Source organism: Choristoneura fumiferana, chromosome 26 (assembly GCF_025370935.1).
Source record: "Choristoneura fumiferana chromosome 26, NRCan_CFum_1, whole genome shotgun sequence".
NCBI lineage: Eukaryota > Metazoa > Arthropoda > Insecta > Lepidoptera > Tortricidae > Choristoneura > Choristoneura fumiferana.
In genome coordinates, this window is record NC_133497.1 from 9207027 (window position 1) to 9226387 (window position 19361).

General features: G+C 37.0%; 1 protein-coding gene across 1 annotated transcript in view; it reads left to right on the forward strand.

Annotated features, from left to right (window-relative positions):
• LOC141443140 (uncharacterized) overlaps nt 1–18365 on the forward strand; it is a 34660-nt gene extending 16295 nt beyond the window's left edge. Inside the window, exons 11-14 of the mRNA XM_074108350.1 lie at nt 563–774; nt 2155–2299; nt 4207–4311; nt 9546–18365. Coding sequence (XP_073964451.1) covers nt 563–774; nt 2155–2299; nt 4207–4311; nt 9546–9866 — 783 coding nt within the window. The 3' untranslated portion in view covers nt 9867–18365. The remainder of the gene's footprint in view (nt 1–562; nt 775–2154; nt 2300–4206; nt 4312–9545) is intronic.
• The last annotated feature ends 996 nt before the right edge of the window (nt 18366–19361 follow it).

The window sequence follows — 19361 nt, forward strand, 5'->3', positions numbered from 1 at the left end:
TGGTTAGAGAACCTGACTACGAAGCTTGAGGTTCCGGGTTCGATTCCCGTGTCGGGGCAGATATTTGTATGAAAAATACGAATGTTTGTTCTCTGGTCTTGGGTGTTTACTATGTATTTAAGTATGTATCTATCTATATAATTATATTTATCCGTTGCTTAGTACCCATAGCACAAGCTTTGCTAAGCTTACTTTGGGACTAGGTCAATTGGTGTGAATTGTCCCGTGATATTTATTTATGAATGAATGAAAACAGATTGACTAAGCAGATCTATAAGACTAGCGTGAATGGGAACGTTGGGAGAGGAAGGCCTAGACGAAAGTACCATGATCAAATCGGGTACATTCTGAAGAAAGGTCGGTTCAGGAATACTCTAAACCGACGTGCATGCATGAAAAGATTGATGAATGTAGAGGAAGCGAGAGTTGTATGCCAGAATCGTAGCAAATGGAAGGATGTAGTCTCTGCCTACCCCGTTGGGAAAGAGGCGTGATTTTATGTATGTATGTATGTATTTATTTATTATTATTTATAAAAGTTGTTGTTGATATATGTGTTCAGGTGTACCACCGCAAGAACCACAAAGCGGAGAAGAAGTTCATCTGCGACATCTGCTCGAAGACGTTCAACGCGCCGTGCAAGCTGCAGCGCCACCTGGTGAGCCACCGCGCAGACAAGTTCGTGCTGCGGTACGAGTGCCCGGTCTGCGCGCACATGTTCAACACCAAATACCACGTGCAGATGCATCTCGCCACGCACCAGAAGGAGGGGCTGTGAGTACTGCCAGTACGGCGACAATGGACGGACGACGGATGCGCCCACCCGAAAATCATATTTAATATTAGTAATTAGTTATTTATCTACATGCATATCATAACTTCCCTATTATATGTTCAGAAACGACTATCAAATGGTCTTTATTAAGAAACCTGGTATCTGCGGGTGCATCTTAATGTTCACATTAAAGTACAGTGCATCTTAATGTTTACATTAAAGTATCGGTAATACTTTTTTTAACAATGCATATCTGTACATATTGTAGATAACTTATGACATGCATGTAGATAATAATTATTATTCAAATTCAAAGTCAAAGTCAAAATACAGGCCATATCTGAACCTCAGATCAAATAAAAAGTAAAGATGGAGCGCGGTGAAATACCCGGTGAGGCCGGTTTTATAAACATGTGTGGTAGGCGGTGTTGCCGTAATAATTCTTAGTACCCCGATACTACAAAAATATCGTTACCGTTAAATAACGTTTTAATAGCGTTTTAAATACTTTCACACTTTGATACCGTTACTACAATAAAAACGTTGATAAACTTTTACAAGAACTAAATAACTACGTTGCGTGTCACTTTCTCACGTTTTAAACCGTGTTAATAAAGAATATAATTAACAAAAAAAGATTATATTACATAGGCGCCTTTTACCCAATACCTAATAGGGTAACTACAATATTATAATGGCAACACTAGGGTTGACGTTTTATGTTAAGGTTTTGGTGTAGTTTCGTTGCAAGTGTGGGCGTGCCACTGTGTTAGCACACGGATTGGTGTAGTTTGACCGGCCTCACTTTGTTGTTCGCAGCGCCCTATCTTTAGTTTGTATTTGATCTTAGATCTGAACATATTATAGAAAACTTCTGATGTAGATAAAGTTATGTATGCGGCTATACATAATTAGGCATTAAAACACTCGTGTGGCTCGTTTCATAAAACCACACTCGTACTTTAATGCCTCTCATTATGCACCAGCCACATAAATAACTATTACTTTACTTAAGTTACTCTTGTCGTTGGAGTATCTTCCACTCATCCCTCCTTTGAGCCATCTTCTAGGCCTCCTGATACGACGCGACGCCGACTATTACCCTTTCTCGATGTAGCTGCGCCTAGTTTGAACCTATAATTAAATCTGTAATTTATTTATGTATTTTTTATCTTTATTCTATATATTTTTAATTCATATTTTAAGATAATTGTAAATATGTAAAAAAATACTTTGCCAAGTTTCTTGCGGCGCATTCTTCTTGCCAATGACAATCTTTCTGAAAGCGCTGGTTATATAAAAAACTGACGTTTAAAATAGTTTTTTGCCTACTCGCTGGACGCGCTTTGATTTTAATTTTGACGTCCATTTAATTCCAGGATCTTAGAGGAGAACCGCAACGATATATTGGCAATGGTTCTGCAGAACGCACGTAAGATACCGAAGCAGGGCGACGCGCCGACCAACCTGTCCGATCTAATACCGGCCGACGAGCGCAGCCGCGTCTGCAACATATGCGGGGAGGTATGTACACCCCCTTTTTTGGCGTTGAGATGTTACTGGTTCTCTAAAACCAAATATCGTCGCAATGTTAAAACAGATTAGTTTTCCGTGTGACAAAATGTCTTAATTACTTTTACGCATTACATCCGTTATCGAAATTATATAAATTGTAAAACGAACAACTCCTTCAAATATCAAATTACTACTGAAAAGGTGTTAGTTTCATAATTACAGTAATTCTAAAATACCTTTAAATGGCCCAAATATCAAAATGACTCTGTCTCATAATACCTAAAATTTATACTGCGTACTAAATTTTCGATCGTATTTATGATAAAAATAGTAACAAGATTATTAAAAGTAACTTTGGAGTTGAAATAAAAAAAATACAAAAAGACTCCAAAAACCAATCATAATTTGATTGCTTAGTAGCGACATCTCTTGTCTGGGTGAGCGGCTGGTTCTAATTTGGAATGTTACGTCTCTCGATGAGAGAGGAACATAGATGTCGCTAGTGCTGCTGCTTAAGTAGCGTAGTAGAACAAAGCAACCTGAGATATGTGTGCATAGGAGAAAATTGTGTCTAGACTCCTGTCCAGCGGTGGTGTAGGGGTTATAGCATGCAGCACGGAATGCTGAGGACCTGGGTTCGATTCCCAGCGCTGGTCTCTTTTTCTGGTTTTTCTGTGCATCCATGTCTCAGTTTGTATTTTCGATATGGTTTTACGGGATGACCGTAAAAGTAACAAATTTGGAGTTGAAATAAAAAAAATACAAAAAGACTCCAAAAAACCAATCATAAGATATAAATAGTAACAAGATATAATTGGATGAAATCCAAGTTGACAATCAATTAAGTTATTTATCGCTATATTTTTATGCACCTACTGTGTTAAAAATAAAGTTGTGTTAAATACTTGTGATGTATACATATCATTTAATAATATTGTAAATAGTAGTATTTTCGATAATTTAAATCTGTTTAAAAACAAATATACCTCGTTGAGTTTCTTGCCGGATTCTTCTCAACAGAGGTTTTTCCGAACCGGTGGTAGATTTTTTTTACATTCATAAGTGCTTGTTATAGCCTGGATTGAATAAAGATATTTTGACTTTGACTTTGACAACTGGACAGAAAACGAACAAGAAAAAGTTGATTGCCCCTAAATGGAACTTTATTGAGTGTCAAATGTCAAAATGGCTGTACGATGGGTACAGTCAAGGGCAAAGATATCGACACGGCCAAAGTTACAAAAATATGCATACACGACTTTATGCACTAAACATTAAGGCCTATTTTTGCAACTTTGACCGTGTTGATATCTTTGCCCTTGACTGTACTGAAGCTAATACGGCATATTAGGCAAAGCTCTGCGCAGGGGGCGACACTAGCGCTAACCTCCATGACAACGTCAGTTCTCTTTATATTTTGTGGCCATGACAGATCATGGATAAATATATTTATTAGCAACAAAATAACATGATATTTACACTGATAGTAACGATAGAGCTATATTTCCAAACATTTAATTGAAATAATATGATATTATGGCCTAAGATACTCAAAAAACTGTTTACGGTTTTGTGCTAGTGCTGTACTCTGACGGCAGAAGATTGAAGTAATATTCCCTATTGAGAGAGCACGAAAAATACAAACTTTTCCTATAAAATACCATGGAAATGGGCCACATCGCTCAAAGCCCGATAACCTTTGGGGGACAATGAACCGGAAGACGAAGCGTTGGCACGCCTCCCACAAGGTGGACTGACGGCATCGTGAGAGTTGCTGGCAACCGGTGGATGCAAGTGGCGAGTCGTTCATTGAGGCGTTCTGAGGGGGAGGCCTTTGTTCAGCTGTGAATGTCTCCCGGCTGATGATGACCGTGGAACACCATTATAGTTGTTAACATCCCACACATTGATTTCAGGTGTTCCAGCACTTCTACTATTTGGAGGAGCATCTGAAGAGTCACGGCTCCAGGATAGCGATCGAAGATGAGAACAAACCTGAGGAACGGAAGCATGTCTGTCAAGTAAGTGTTGTCAACATCATTTTCTGTTCTGCTTCACCGTAATGTACGCACATTAATTTCGTATGACTTAGGAGGCCTACTCCGATGTTCGTATCGTACCGTCCCTCTCGCTCTCGTGTTAAAAAGTATCACAGGGACCGAACGACACGATCTTTGATTTTCGAATTTCGTAGTAGCGCTGCAGGGAGCGAGCCTGGATTTGAACGGATGATCCTGTGCTTGAGAGGCGATTAGGCATTATTAGGTTAATATTCGTCGGGTCACAAGCAAAAGTCACTAATTACCACCTAAAGTCAAAAGGGATAAATAAACTTATGCATAGTATCGTAAGGTAAATTCCAGGGTTCGAGGATATATATCCGATTTATATCCCGTGTGGTGTCGGGTTAGAATTACACCTCTCCATTTCTTCCGTGGATGTCGTAAGAGGCGACTGAGGATATAGGTTAAGGTATACCGTAGGCGACAGGCTAGCAACCTGTCACTATTGTACCGTTTTTGTCGAACTTAAAACCTAAAATTGCTAAAAGTGGCTCCGAAGCGGTGACGTTTCGTGTGCTCTGCCTACCCCATTTGGGAATGCAGGCGTGATGTTTGTTGTTGATTTTTTATGATATATATCAATACATAAATTGGTTTAAAAATTTGATATTATTAAGTAATTTTTGGCTAGTTTTTGGCCTTTGTTACTTTATTTCTACTTCCCAAATGTAGATGGCGTTGGAGTAGTTAAAAGATACTCCCTAATAGTAGGTTCTAATCCATTTAATGGCAACACTTCTGCAGGCGTTAATGGCGTCAGTCGTGTCAGAAAAATTTCGTTACGAAAGAGTAAGTTTTTGTCGTGTTTTTCTATTATTTTTTACAAAGTAAGTAATTGATAAAGTGCACAAACAATTTTACTTCATTTATTTTACAAATAATAATATGGCTTTCATACTAAATGGATATATATCGGATATTTTCGAACCCTGGTAAATTCCACGATTTTTTTGCAGTTAGTGACTTTTGGTTGTCACTCGCCATAATAAAATATCAAACCATCACCCGGTTTAATAAAATATCAAATCTGAAAAAAATACTGAAATAAAATGAAATGAAAATGAAAATGTAAATATTTTATTGCATTCTTTAGTGTTAACAATTAAAATAAATGCGTCAAAAGACAATAAATGTTATATAAATACAGTATAATTTTGATTATTCAATTAAATTAAATTATCCATTATTAAATATTATACGTCACAATCACAATAACATCATTAACTATTAATTACTACTTATTATTAATAACACCGGTCTGGAACCTGTATAATGTCAAGTCTAGTGGTTTTACTTGCGGTTTCGTTTATTCGCCGATAGATGTCGCTGTCCCGTGTAGAAACTAGCTAACGTTGTGTCAACTGAGAAAAGCTTAAAGTCTCACAGATTCAGGTTTCTGTAGATGGATAAATACCTCATGGAAAATGCCAGTAATTTTCCCGGTTTTGTATTTTTGTCACCGTAATCGTTCTCATAGAACGAAAACGGTGTTTATGACTTATAGATCAGCAGGGCTACTACGAAACTCTAATTTCGTATCGTATTGTACCGTCCATCTAGCTCTCGTATTATATAGTATAAATGTCAGAGAGGGACCGCACGACACGAACTTCGAGTTTCGTAGTAGGCCCTGCAGGCGTTTTCAACGTTTTAGTTTTAGGGCATTTTTACTTTATGAAATGAAATGAATTTATTTGCTAAGAATACAGTATTCAAATGCGTTTAGGGCATACATGTCCAAATGTCAGAAAGTCCAGGTGTCACATTGTCCATGGTCAAAAAGTCCGAAGGATGAAACGTCCTAGTGTCTAAAAGTCCTAGCGTCAAAAAGTCCATGGTCAAAAAGTCCGAAGGATTAACGTACTAGTGCCTGAAAGTCCTAGCGTCAAAAAGTCCATGGTCAAAAAGTCCGAAGGATGAAACATCCTAGTGTCTGAAAGTCCTAGCGTCAAAAAGTCCATACTCAAAAGTCCGAAGGATTAAACGTCCTAGTTCTGAAGGCCTGAATCCCATAATGTCTCATTGTATAAAAATATGACTAACACAACTAAATGATAATATAACTGAAATAGATTAGAGAGCTAGATTGCTCATCTGCATTATTTTCAGTCTGTTATTCTATCACCCTGAGACCCATTCTCAGTAAGATCCAGATGCATCTATGATGCTTCGTACATGTCATGTCGAGTCGACAAGAATTGACCAGCTGATCCAGTCATGCAGATGGACTGGGGCCTCATTCTAACATTGTCTCTTTCCATATTGTTATCGTATTGTCTACGTGGTGGCAGCTCTTATTGACTTGACATAAAGGCGATCGAGTCGAAAACAATTTGATTGCAATAGGTGTAAACAAAACCAAATTAGAATGAGTGAGACCCCTGGACTCTCGGACATATGGACTATCCGACATTAGGGCATTATAACCTTTGAACTTTTTGACAATGGACATGTGACACCTGGACTTTCAGACATATGGACTATCCGACATTAAGGCATTATAACTTCGAACTTTTTGACAATGGACAATGTGACACCTGGACTCTCGGACATATGGACTATCCGACATTAAGGCATTATAACTTCGGACTTTTTGACCATGGACAATGTGACACCTGGACTTTCTGACATTTGGACATTTATGCCCCTAAACGTTCAAATGGATGTTATTATTGCTTGTCTAGTAATCAGTCATGTATTCAGCCTACATACAGTACAGGCGTGTAAATATTTGGATTAAAATTAAGAATTACATAAAATATAAATTAACCGGTCAAAAATAAATTAAAATAATAAAAAAATATACAAATTATCTAATTTTACATGTCTCGAGAAAATATCTTTCGCTATAAAAACATCACAAAAAAAAGCCGTAAAAGTAATACATTTGGAGTTGAAATAAAAAATGCAAAAAGTCTCCAAAAAATCAATCATAATTTGATTGCTTAGTAGCGACATCTCTTGTCTGGGTGAGCGGTTAGTTTCGAAAGAATGTGACCTAAATATAAACTTAAAATTTAAAGTATTAAATAAAGCTATCGGCAGGGAGTTCCACAACCGAGTGGCCTGGACAATTAATAAACATAGAATTTAGAGTGAAAGAGGGACAGTAAGAAGGAAGTTGTGAGAGCAACGAACAGAAGTAACAACTAAGTCGCTCTTTGAGGTAGCAAGGAGTTGGGTTGATTTCTGTATTCGACAATTTACACCATCTGTCTAAAACTATTTCTGTCATCTGTATTTACGTACAATCATCCGAAAAATAAATCAAAACAAAAAAGGGATTGTAGAAAGTAAATCTATGTTACCCCAAATTTAATACGAGCGAAACTGCGGGTATAAGTTAGTAATAATAAGAAAAGACATTTGATATAGTTTATTCGACACACAATACACATAGAATGATTAATACAAAAACAACAAAAGTATAGAACGCGGTACGCGGCACGTATTGCTGAGGACCTGGGTTCGATTCCCGGCGCTGGTCTCTTTTTCTGGTTTTTCTGTGCATCCATGTCTCAGTTTGTATTTTCAATATGGTTTCACGGGATACCCGTAAAATTAACAAATTTGGAGTTGAAATAAAAAATACAAAAATACTCCAAAAAACCAATCATAAAAGTATAGAATATAAAACAACAAAAAAACAAGCAAATGTAAAAGATTGTCCGTGAAAAAGGTCCCGCCTCAGCATGAATGCGGACTCCGGGGGCGGCGCCAGCGCTGGTCTTCCGGCGAGACCATTTCTATAGGTCACAGAAACTGTCGTGCAACACGGTCATGCGCGGTGCTGAACGCAGCCGTTGCGATTGCGTCGAGCAGCGCTGTCTGGCGGCGAACAAACGACTTAAATTATATAACCTAAAAAAGACCGTGCGCACGACATGGTTGCTGTGACTGAGATTTTCACCATCACAAAATGTCGGATTATATACTTTTTATCCATGCAACAGGTAATTTACAATACAATACAAATAACTCTTTATTGCACACCAATACAGTAAACAGTACAGAGAACACAGGTATATACATAGAGATTTTCTAAGGTAAGCAATAGGCGGCCTTATCGCTTCAGAGCGATCTCTTCCAGGCAACCTTTACAATGGACAGAAATAAGGAATACATTTTAGCAGGTGGTGCAATTTACAGTAGATTAGAGCTGTATCAATAATACATAAAACTAACACATACAATACACATACACAACAAATCTAAACAGATAGATAGGTAGATAATAACAATATATAAATAAGCTAACTATAACATTCATACGCAAGATGACAGATAGTGCTCTTGCTTGCGCTTTACTTAAAAATAAAGAATATGTAAAGTTGGGTGCCCGAAATGAGAGACCGGTTGGTTTTTTGGACTTTTTACTCCGAAGCCGATTGCAATGGAACAGTAATAAAATAAATAAATAAATAAATATCACGGGACAATTCACACCAATTGACCTAGTCCCAAAGTAAGCTTAGCAAAGCTTGTGTTATGGTACTAAGCAACGGATAAATATAATTATATAGATATGACTTAAATACATATTAAACACCCAAGACCCGAGAACAAACATTCGTATTTTTCATACAAATATCTGCCCCGACACGGGAATCGAACCCGGGACCTCAAGCTTCGTAGTCAGGTTCTCTAACCACTAGGCCATCTGGTCGTCTAAAACAGTGACAAACAAACTTAAAAACCTTATTTATATTGATGCGCGATACTAGCGCCACCACATTTTGTGTTTTATTTTGTAACTGCTGAGGTTTTTTTTTTTTTTATACGACTGGATGGTAAACGAGCAAGTGGGTCTCCTAATGGTAAGAGATCACCACCGCCCATAAACATCTGCAACACCAGGGGTATTGCAGACGCGTTGCCAACCTAGAGGCCTAAGATGGGATACCTCACGTGCCAGTAATTTCACTGGCTGTCTTAGGTTCATGAATGTCAACGGGCATCGATCATTTTGATTAATTAGCAAGCTATCTAGTTCAGCAGATGAACTATAGATGGCGCTGTATCGAACAGAATAAGAATAAGAATAATTTTTATTTATCTAAAAATGACCACTATTACAATATACCAGATATATCTGGTGAGTACCAAACTTGGCACTCAACTGAGTCGGTATACAAATTTACCAATTTTCTTGAGTTTATTACCTAAAACACCCCCCCATTTTGAACTTTCAGGTATGCAACAAGAGCTTCAAACTCCACTACTACTTGAAACTGCACAGTTTCACGCACACCAAGGAAAAGCCCTACATCTGTCAGCAGTGCGGCAAAGGGTTCATCACCAAGGGCAAGCTCAAACGGCACTTGGAGACGCATTCGGGGCTGAAGAAGTACCAATGCCACATATGCTACAAGTTCTTCACACGGCCCAGTTACTTGCGGATACATGTTAGGACAATCCACGGTAATCAGGATTATAATTTCCGCGTGGGCAAAGAGTTTGGTATAGCGGCGCCACTGAACGCGTTGTCGGTTATGACGCAGTATAGCGAATAGTGTTGTAGTCGTGGAATGTTGTTTGTTTTTCGATTTTGGAGTCATACATACATTATGTTACATATTTAAGGGGGGGGGGGTGTTAAGCAGTTTGTGACACGTGAACAAAATAATTGGGATTGAGATTTGTTTTTGGAGTCTTTTTGTATTTTTTTATTTCAACTCCAATTTTGTTACTTTTACGGTCATCCCGTGAAATCCAACGAAAATACAAACTGAAACATGGATGCACAGAAAAAAAACCAGAAAAAGAGACCAGCGCTGAAAATCGCACCCAGGTCCTCAGCAGCACGGAATGTCTCAGTTTGTGTTTTAATTGGGATTGTTTTTAAAAAAATACAAATACTTTTTATCGTTTTTTTTTGCATAGGATAGTAAATTTATGTAAGCCCTCTTGTTCTGAGAGGAGGCCTGTGCCCAGCAGTGGGACGTGTTAAGGCTGGGGTGATGATGATGAGTAAATTTATAGGAACCAATTTCGTTATTTCTTCAATGAGGCTTTTCACGGAGGTGAAATATCGCTAGATGGCGCTAGTATCTTGCGATTGGTTAAAGAACTAAATGAGCCAATCGCAAGCAAACATCAAACAGACCTCACGATAGTAACGCCATCTAGCGATATTTTGCCTCTGCGGAAAACCTTCATTCACTAAGGGGGAGGCTTAAAATGGTCAAAATTGGTGTGATATAATTAATGAATGGCTCCTTTTGGCTCTGTTTGGATATATCCAAAAATGTATACTTATACTTGAGATTATGACTGTATAAATTTAAGTTCGATTGTTTTTGTTGCTTACCCACTGCTGGAAAGGGCGGTTTTGTTTTCGAGTGTCCAAAAATTTATATCGAAAATACAAACTGAAACATAGACGCACAGAAAAACCAGAAAAAGAGACCAGCGCTGGGAATCGAACCCAGGTTTCTCAGCATTCCGTGCTGCGTGCTATACCGCTACACCACCACTGGACAGGAGTATAGACACAAATTTCTCAAAACCACATATCTCAGCTTGTTTGTTTCATATTTAGTCACTTAAGCAGCGACACTAGCGACATCTATGCTTTAGCCCTCATCGAGAAACTTTCAGCACTTTAAAGGTGAATATTTCGCAAACAGATCACTTAATCGAAAAGTTGTCTTAGCAACCCCCCAATAGGTTTAAAAGACCTATCCAACGATACCCCACACTATATTGTATTCCAATCCAATTGATGACAAGCGTAAACAAAGATACAACCCGACCATAGACATTTAGGGGCTGTTTCACCATCCATTGATTAGCGTTAACCGCCGGCTAACCTAACCTAACCTAACCGCCAGTTAACACTAATCAATGGACGGTGAAACAGCCCCTTAGTGATGTAAAAACCTAGAACCTATTGCCAAATAATTAATCTGTTCAGTAAATCGATTATTTATTCATTGAATAGATTGATTTAATTCCAAAGACTGTTTATTCAATTATAAAAGCAGTCAATATATATTTTTTTAATTTTAAGGCAAGTAAATAAATATCGCTTATTCATCCGCGCATTAATTGATCTTTAAAATGTCAAATTTTTCACCATCTCTAGGCTAGTCTATGCTACTACAGATTATACACATGTTTCAATCAAGAAATAACGTCAGATTTTGACGAAGATTTTTTAAATGAATAATAAATATTGAAATCAAGTGAATTTTGGTGAAAGAAGTGATTAGACATCTAGTTAAAAGACACGAATTATAGATAAATGTGTTATTGATTCGATCCAGTGGGTGTTTATTCAAGAATTTTGATGAAATCGGTTTGTTTACACTTTTAATAAATTGTATAGGCATAACGTATATAGGGTTAGTCGAGAATTTTTTTTTTTACTTTTTTTTATTGTACCATTTTGTCGGCGTTACTGATATGTATATTCATGCCAAATTACAGCTTTCTAGTACTAACGGTCTCTGAGCTTAGCTGCGGACAGAGAGACAGTCTAGCTGACTAGCCTAGTTAATTATGGAACTCTAAAAATGAAATTTTCAACAAAAACTCATTTTTCCATACTGATATGATCTATTGATAAATTTGTACAGTCATTATCTCGCGTCTTTTTGATCTTAGTTTCAGGTCTTTAGTTTATATGTTAACCGACTTTTAATAAGTGAGAATATGTTTACCTCTGTGTGCGGGTAGTACCATAAGGTGGCGGTTATTTTTATATGTTAGGATTAAACCAACGTTGTATATTATTAACATTTTTTTATTATACTTATAATGAGTATTTTTATAAAATTAAAAAAGATGTGAAATTTAAAACCGTATAAAGGCAATTTTAAATTAGTCGCAGTCACAAAATAATTATAAATTATTTACTGTCATTAAGTAGAAATGGGAAATGGACGATTCGAATCCAAGCACACAAATGCTAGTTTCAAATACATGTACAAGGAAAGCTGTCCATTCTGAATATCACCAAAAATTAGTTTTGTCCCACGGTTTTGACAAATTTGACATACCAATAGTACGTTAGAAATTGTTAAAAAAATACAGCATTACAGTAACAAAATCGAATGCCCTGTAAATGTTAATTAAATATACAAGAGCGTAAATAGTTATTTGTGTCACAAGGGAGCAAAATGGTGTATTTACGGCGAGGGCGTAAATTGAATCCAGAATGTAGCGAAGGATTCTGCAATAGAATCCTGAGCGTAATGAGGGATTCAAGTGTTAACGCCCAAGATGAAAATAATTTTGCTCCCGAGTGGCTCATACAACTTTTCACAACGAGCTTTAAGATACTTGAAAAAAAAAAAAAACTTATTATTCTTAAAGAACAACCAGCAAAGAAAATGGCGGGGCTATACAGTTTTATCAACTTCAAATATTGGCATTTGCAATAAAACAGAAAAGCTGCACTTGCTCCCTCTCGTCAGGGAGGAAAAGTTACTTTTCTGAAGGAGAGGTGTGAAAAAGTCATTTTATGTCGCCTAGATCCAGCATAAACACAATAAAATACAATACAATAACTCTTTACTGCACACCAACACAGTAAGCAGTACAGAAAACACGACACTAACACACACTTTAACACTTTAATTTTGGTTAATTTTTTGTCCGAATTCAAAATAGTCAATTCATGTGGAATTTTCCCTTTGTACAGCTCGATTCACAAGAGCTGGCACGAATAGATAGAACGAAAGTAATGTCACTTAGATATTTTTTTAGGAAACTGATGCGTGTTGTTTTCATATTTTTGTGATGTCAAAATTCAAATTCAAAATTCAAATCATTCATTCAGTAAATAGGCCGCAGTGGGCACTTTTACACGTCATTTATTAAACTAACAGCGCTTTCGGAAATACCATCATTGCCAAGAAGAATGCGCCGCAAGAAACTTGGCAGAAAGTGATTTTGAGCTGCGGCGCGCAGTGCGCGTGTTGCAGCAGCCGCTAAGTCGCGTTGCTCCGAAGACGAAGGGCTACGGATTAGCCCGAAACATGTCGAGCTAAACTCGATTTAAGACGCGAGTTATCCGGCTCAACATATTTAATACGAGTCATTTTTTCAGAATAAAATAATTACAAATCGTCACTACTTTGAAAAAATCTCGTATCTCAAATCAATACGTCAACAAAATTGACCTTTGAAATAATGTTCGTAAAGTTCAATTAGAAAAGTATCAATTTTGAGATACGAGCTTTTACAAAGTAGTGACGATATAATATAATACTTAAAAACTTCAGTATGAAATTAAAGAAAATAATACATGAAAAGAGCAATAATAACACAGGGATGTATGGGGTCTCTCAGTGACAAAACTAAAACTAAACATAATGCGAGTATGTATCTATATTTACGTTCAGTGGAAGTGTAGAATGCTTCCACCGTCATAAGTCATAAATAATATAAGAAAAATATTCTGAAATATTCATTTTTTTCATTCGACTGGATGGAAAATGAGTAAGTGGGCCTCCTGATGGCAAGAGATCACCACCGCCCATAAACATCTGCAACACCAGGGGTACCTAGAGGCCTAAGATGGGATACCTCAAGTGCCAGTAATTTTACATTTCAGGTAAAGTAACCATTAAGCTTTTGGATTCCGAAGGCAAGCTCACGCCTGCCGCCCCCAAATGTGTATTGAAATATGGCAACACACGGGTACTTCCATTGGCTCATTCAATCTATTTGTGTCAGCTCTTGTGAAGTGACCAGAGCCCGTATTGCCTAAAGTTTCTGACGCTCGCAATGAGGGCTATCGCGTATGAATTCGCCACTAGAGGCGCCAGTGTAGCGTGAGGTCTCCGAAATGTCAAATCTCATAGTTTTTGGGTGAGCTACGCGGGTTTATTTATAATTAGAATAATTTTGTGAATATTTTGCAATATCTGAAATTAATTATGGCAAATATGCGTTCCGGGGCAATGAATGTCTGTGTTTTGAGACAGTTTTGTCTTTCGGAAACCTTTGTCCTCCCTTTTTTCCGAACAAAACGGGGACTATGCAACACTGTGGCATGCTCGATATTTTTATGGTACGGTTTTAAGGTGTATTAAATATGATTTTAATCTAAACTTTGTTTTCACGCCCGTAATAACAGACTTTGAAAGCCATACTTAAAAACCTCACGCAACAGTGCGCCATCTAGTGAGACAAAAAACGATAGCCCTCATTGCAATCAAATGACAGTTTTTTAATGCGACTTCTGTCATTTGATTGCGATTGCGAGCGTCAGAACCGTTAGCCAATACGGCCTCTGAATGAGAGTAAATCTACAATTATTTATTCATGTTTTAACTTTTTATTCACTAAATGGATTGACATTGTAAAATTCTTGTTGTTGTACCATTTGAATTAATTAATAATTAATTGTTCACATCTGTTAAATAATTGAAAGTAGTTATTCTGTATGAAATACATCAAAAATATACGTCAATTGTAAGAACACGTAATTCTTTATAAAATAAAGAACTTGGAACAAGTACTATTGTAACTTAACCAACAAATATCTTGCCTAACTTTGGTTGTTTTATTTTTCATTTAGTTAATAACAAATGTAAATATTAGAATGAATAACATACGTTTTTTTTGTTATGTATGTATATTAAATGTCAAAATGTCACAATTCATGTTGTCTGTAAATACGGTATTATTGTAATTTTTATTTTTCCGATACTTAAAATATGGTATGAAAATAGGTACATATATAGGTAGGTACTGTCGATAGGTAGGCGACTGTACCATCAGCCGATTATGTGGTCTACCACCTTAAAGTTGATAATAGTTTGCATGTCATAAAACAATAATGCCAATAGACGTGTCTGTCAACTTGAAAGTTTGACTTTAGCGACATTCATTTGATAGGAACTTGTTTAAGAATTGTTAGACCACGTATTTGACTGACGGTACCTACTTATTTATATACATTTTGATCAAGTATGTATAAATATAAAAAATCTGTACCTAAACTTATTTGGAATACGAGTTTTTCTATTATTATAATTTAGCTTGAGTTTCAAATATGGGATCAATAAGTTTGCAAAATGGTCAAAATTACATTGTCTTCTAAGCTAGATAGATTTTTTTTGTCTACTCTCTGGACATCACTGAAATCCCAAGTACAATGCTTAAGAATGTTGTAATATTGTAAATCATTTGACTGAAAACAAAGAAAATACTACGCAGGTAGTTTCTTACTATTACAAATCAACGCACGTATGGCGTGCCTAGAGTATCAGACTATGGCAAGCCGAGAGATATGATTTAGTATTTTTTATAATTTATTGTACCTACATCCATCTTGTTGCCGTAAACTTCAATCTTCAGTTTGGACGAGCTTACCAAAGCGCACTGAAGGCATGCTATTACTGGATGGAATTTTACAGACATACACTTGGAGTCCACACAAGGGACAATTTGGTCCGTTTCCGAACTCATTCTCTCCCACAGGCACTGCACTTTACACCGCACTAGAACCAGAATACCTAAGCACTTATTTATTTTTTGAAAAATCACAACGTTGACAGATGCGCAAACGCATCCCCTCCACTAGCCACCCAGAGCTCTTTTTATGTGCGTTGACTTGTAATTTTTTCCATTGTGACACGAAAATTAATCATACATATGTATGTATACTTGTTGGTATAACTTTTTGGTCTTTGCCCTCTACTAATATATGTCCAGAGAGTAACATATTGTACATTGAAAATTGTTGAGATCGTGTTTTAATCAGTGTTGCCACTTTAAAGGCCGATTGGACGCATCCATACTTTATTGGTTTGTCTTGAACTTTTGTATTAAATTTTGAAATATAGTTAAGTTTAGCTTTTGGCAAAATATTCCCAAATGTATCATTTGCCAAACTTTCATTTCCCAACTCTCGATTTACTCTGAATAGTATATTGTGTCTTAAGGGCGGTAAATAAGGAATTACGAACGAGAGTCTGACTTCGGGCTTAAATGAGTCGATGTTCGTAATTCTAGTACCGCCCGTGCGACATACAATGTTTTTCATCACATTTGCGAGTAAAATTGTATATTTGTAAGATAAAAACTAATATTTTTTCAAAAATTGCCGATACGCTCTTGGCTGCACGAGCAGCACGCCATGCAGTAACAAACTCATTTACCGACCTTGGACTTCATGACAGCAAAATTAGTACGGGCAATGACTCATGCGACCGACCACGGGTTTCATGACAAGCACATTAAGGTCGAGGGTTTTATTTGGGGGGTTACAACCAAGGTAGCCTGCATGTTACGACACTGTTTACAAGCAAGTGTGATGAAAACCATATTTTATCCGGAACTGTCGTAAAACTAACCTAACCTCACTTACTGTGTTACAAAAAAGGATAAGAAAAACTCTGAAAAAATGTTGGTTTCGGAGATAATTAAGAGTTGGTAAATGAAACTGTTAGCAGACATTAATTGAAAGAAGATTGCCACATGATTTTCAACTGAATATTCAATTCAACCAAACTCGATAATGATTTGATTTCGTACAATTATGTTAAAGGCTATTTTGTTATTTAAAATAATGCTATGCTCTGACACGATTCCAGTTAACGTCACCATAATTCCACACGTGGTTAATTGTGTTCTTTTGTTAGTCCGACCTACTGTGTTCTACAAAAGCATAAGAAAAAATACGGAGAAAATATTAATAGTTTCGGAAAAATTGAGAGTTGGGAAATAAAAGTGTTTGGTAAATTAAACATTTGGGAATAATATGCCTTTAATATTAAATGTACAGGGTTACGATATGAAGTTCATTATTGTTTAACCTCGTAAGTCCTCACGCACTTTATGATACAATTCAATTGTAAGAACTGCCGAGTGTTCTGCGTGGAGTACAGAATTGCCAGCGAAATGAGAACTTTAATTACAATCAAACGATGTCCAAAATCACGAAACTTAGAATTCTCAGAACTGCGTATGAGAAAGTTAGGACTTACTAGGATAGGTTAATTTAGGTAACGGAATCCCTAACCGCTGCACTCATAGTAATTTAATTGGCATTAAATCCGTATCTCAGTACGTTTTTTGTGGCAAAAAATGTAAGACAAAAAATTTCAATTTAAGACCTTCACGCGTTTCGAAGTATAGGGTCTTAACAGACGGACGGACGGACAAAGAATTTTATAAGTTCCTTTTTACCTTCCTAAAACCCTGAGAAATGTACTTAAACGAACAAAATGTTGGAACAACTAGAGTTGTTTTTTTACGTATTGACTTTGTCCTTGATTTCTCAATGTTGCCGGTTCAACAACTCTAGATGGCGCTTGTAAAGTTAAAAGCATTTGACAAGGTTTCTTGTTTGTATGAAACATGTACAGATTTAGTGTAAAGTGGTTTTCGATCGTATTGTATCGGTAAAGTTTCCGTACCATACAACCGTACATTGTTGATTTGACATACTTATTAACCCCTTCACCATCCATTGATAAATTATCTGACGGATAAATGTGATGCCGTCTCTGTTTGTTTTGTTCGAATAGACGGAGACGGCATCACATTTATCCGTCAAATAAAATTAATCAATGGGTATATTATGGATATGAAAATTATATGGAAAACCATTAAGCACTATTATTATTATTCCCCTTAATGGCGGGCTTAAAGCAGTGTTTCCACCAATACTGTCCGAGGATGTGTTGCGATTGCGATAGAACCAATAGAAACGTTTCATTTACACATCCTCGCACAGCTCATCTCTGGTGGAAACAGCTGAGCGAAGCGAGGCGAGGTAAATGAAACTTTTCTATTGGTTAATGAAAAACATATTTCTCGCAATACATACTCCCACTTTTCTGGTCGAAACGGAAACATCTGTATGAAAACTAATATAAATGTCATTTACTTGCGCCAGTTAGAATAATGTCATGTCACTGTTGGTTTAACCGAGTGCGTTAAATAAGGTTCTAATTTAGTAATAGGTTGGTTTTATGCGATTTTAGAGTTACTGGGTGTTGTGTTTGGAGGTTGTTGATTTTGTAAAAAAGGAATTAAATAATTGAATTTTACACGTGGTTTTTTATTTGAATGTCTTATATTTAGTCATAGCCCGAAGAATTGCGAAACTGAAGATGCACATTGCTCGCAGGACTGATGGCCGATGGGGTCAGAAGGTTCTCGAATGGCGTCCGCGGACCGGGAGACGAGCTGTCGGTAGGCCTCCAACAAGATGGAGCGACGACCTGGTTAAGATCGCGGGATCGCGTTGGATGCGGAAAGCACAAGACCGGTCTGAGTGGAGAGCCTTGGGGGAGGCCTATGTCCAGCAGTGGACGTCTTTCGGCTGACATGATGATGATTTAGTCATAATTAATACTACTTATCATGCTAACAAAGGAGTTATAGTTACCTCAAGGTTTCAACCACATTACAGTGGCCGTGGTCACGAGTAGATTGAAGTGTAGGATGTCATGTCTGCTTAATGAGGGCTATCGTTTTTTGTCTCACTAGATGGCGCACTGTTGCGTGAGGTTTTTAAGTATGGCTTTCAAAGTCTGTTATTACGGGCGTGAAAACAAAGTTTAGATTAAAATCATATTACACCTTAAAACCGTAGCATAAAAATATCGAGCATGCCACAGTGTTGCGTAGTCCCGTTTTGTTCGGAAAAAAGGGAGGACAAAGGTTTCCGAAAGACAAAACTCTCAAAACACAGACATTCATTGCCCCGGAACGCATATTTGCCATAATTATTTTCAGATATTGCAAAATATTCACAAAATTATTCTAATTATAAATAAACCCGCGTAGCTCACCCAAAAACTATGAGATTTGACATTTCGGAGACCTCACGCTACACTAGCGCCTCTAGCGGCGAATTCATACGCGATAGCCCCCATTATTATTACCTACTCGTTTGTTAGCGTGATAAGTCCCGGTTGTGATTGAGCATCATGAAAGTTTAAAATATCTTAATTTTAGTGTCGAAAAGGCAATATTATGTAGTCATTAAGTTTACGTAAGCTCCTATGAGGGGATCTTTGTTTAACTTATTTTTTGCTGAA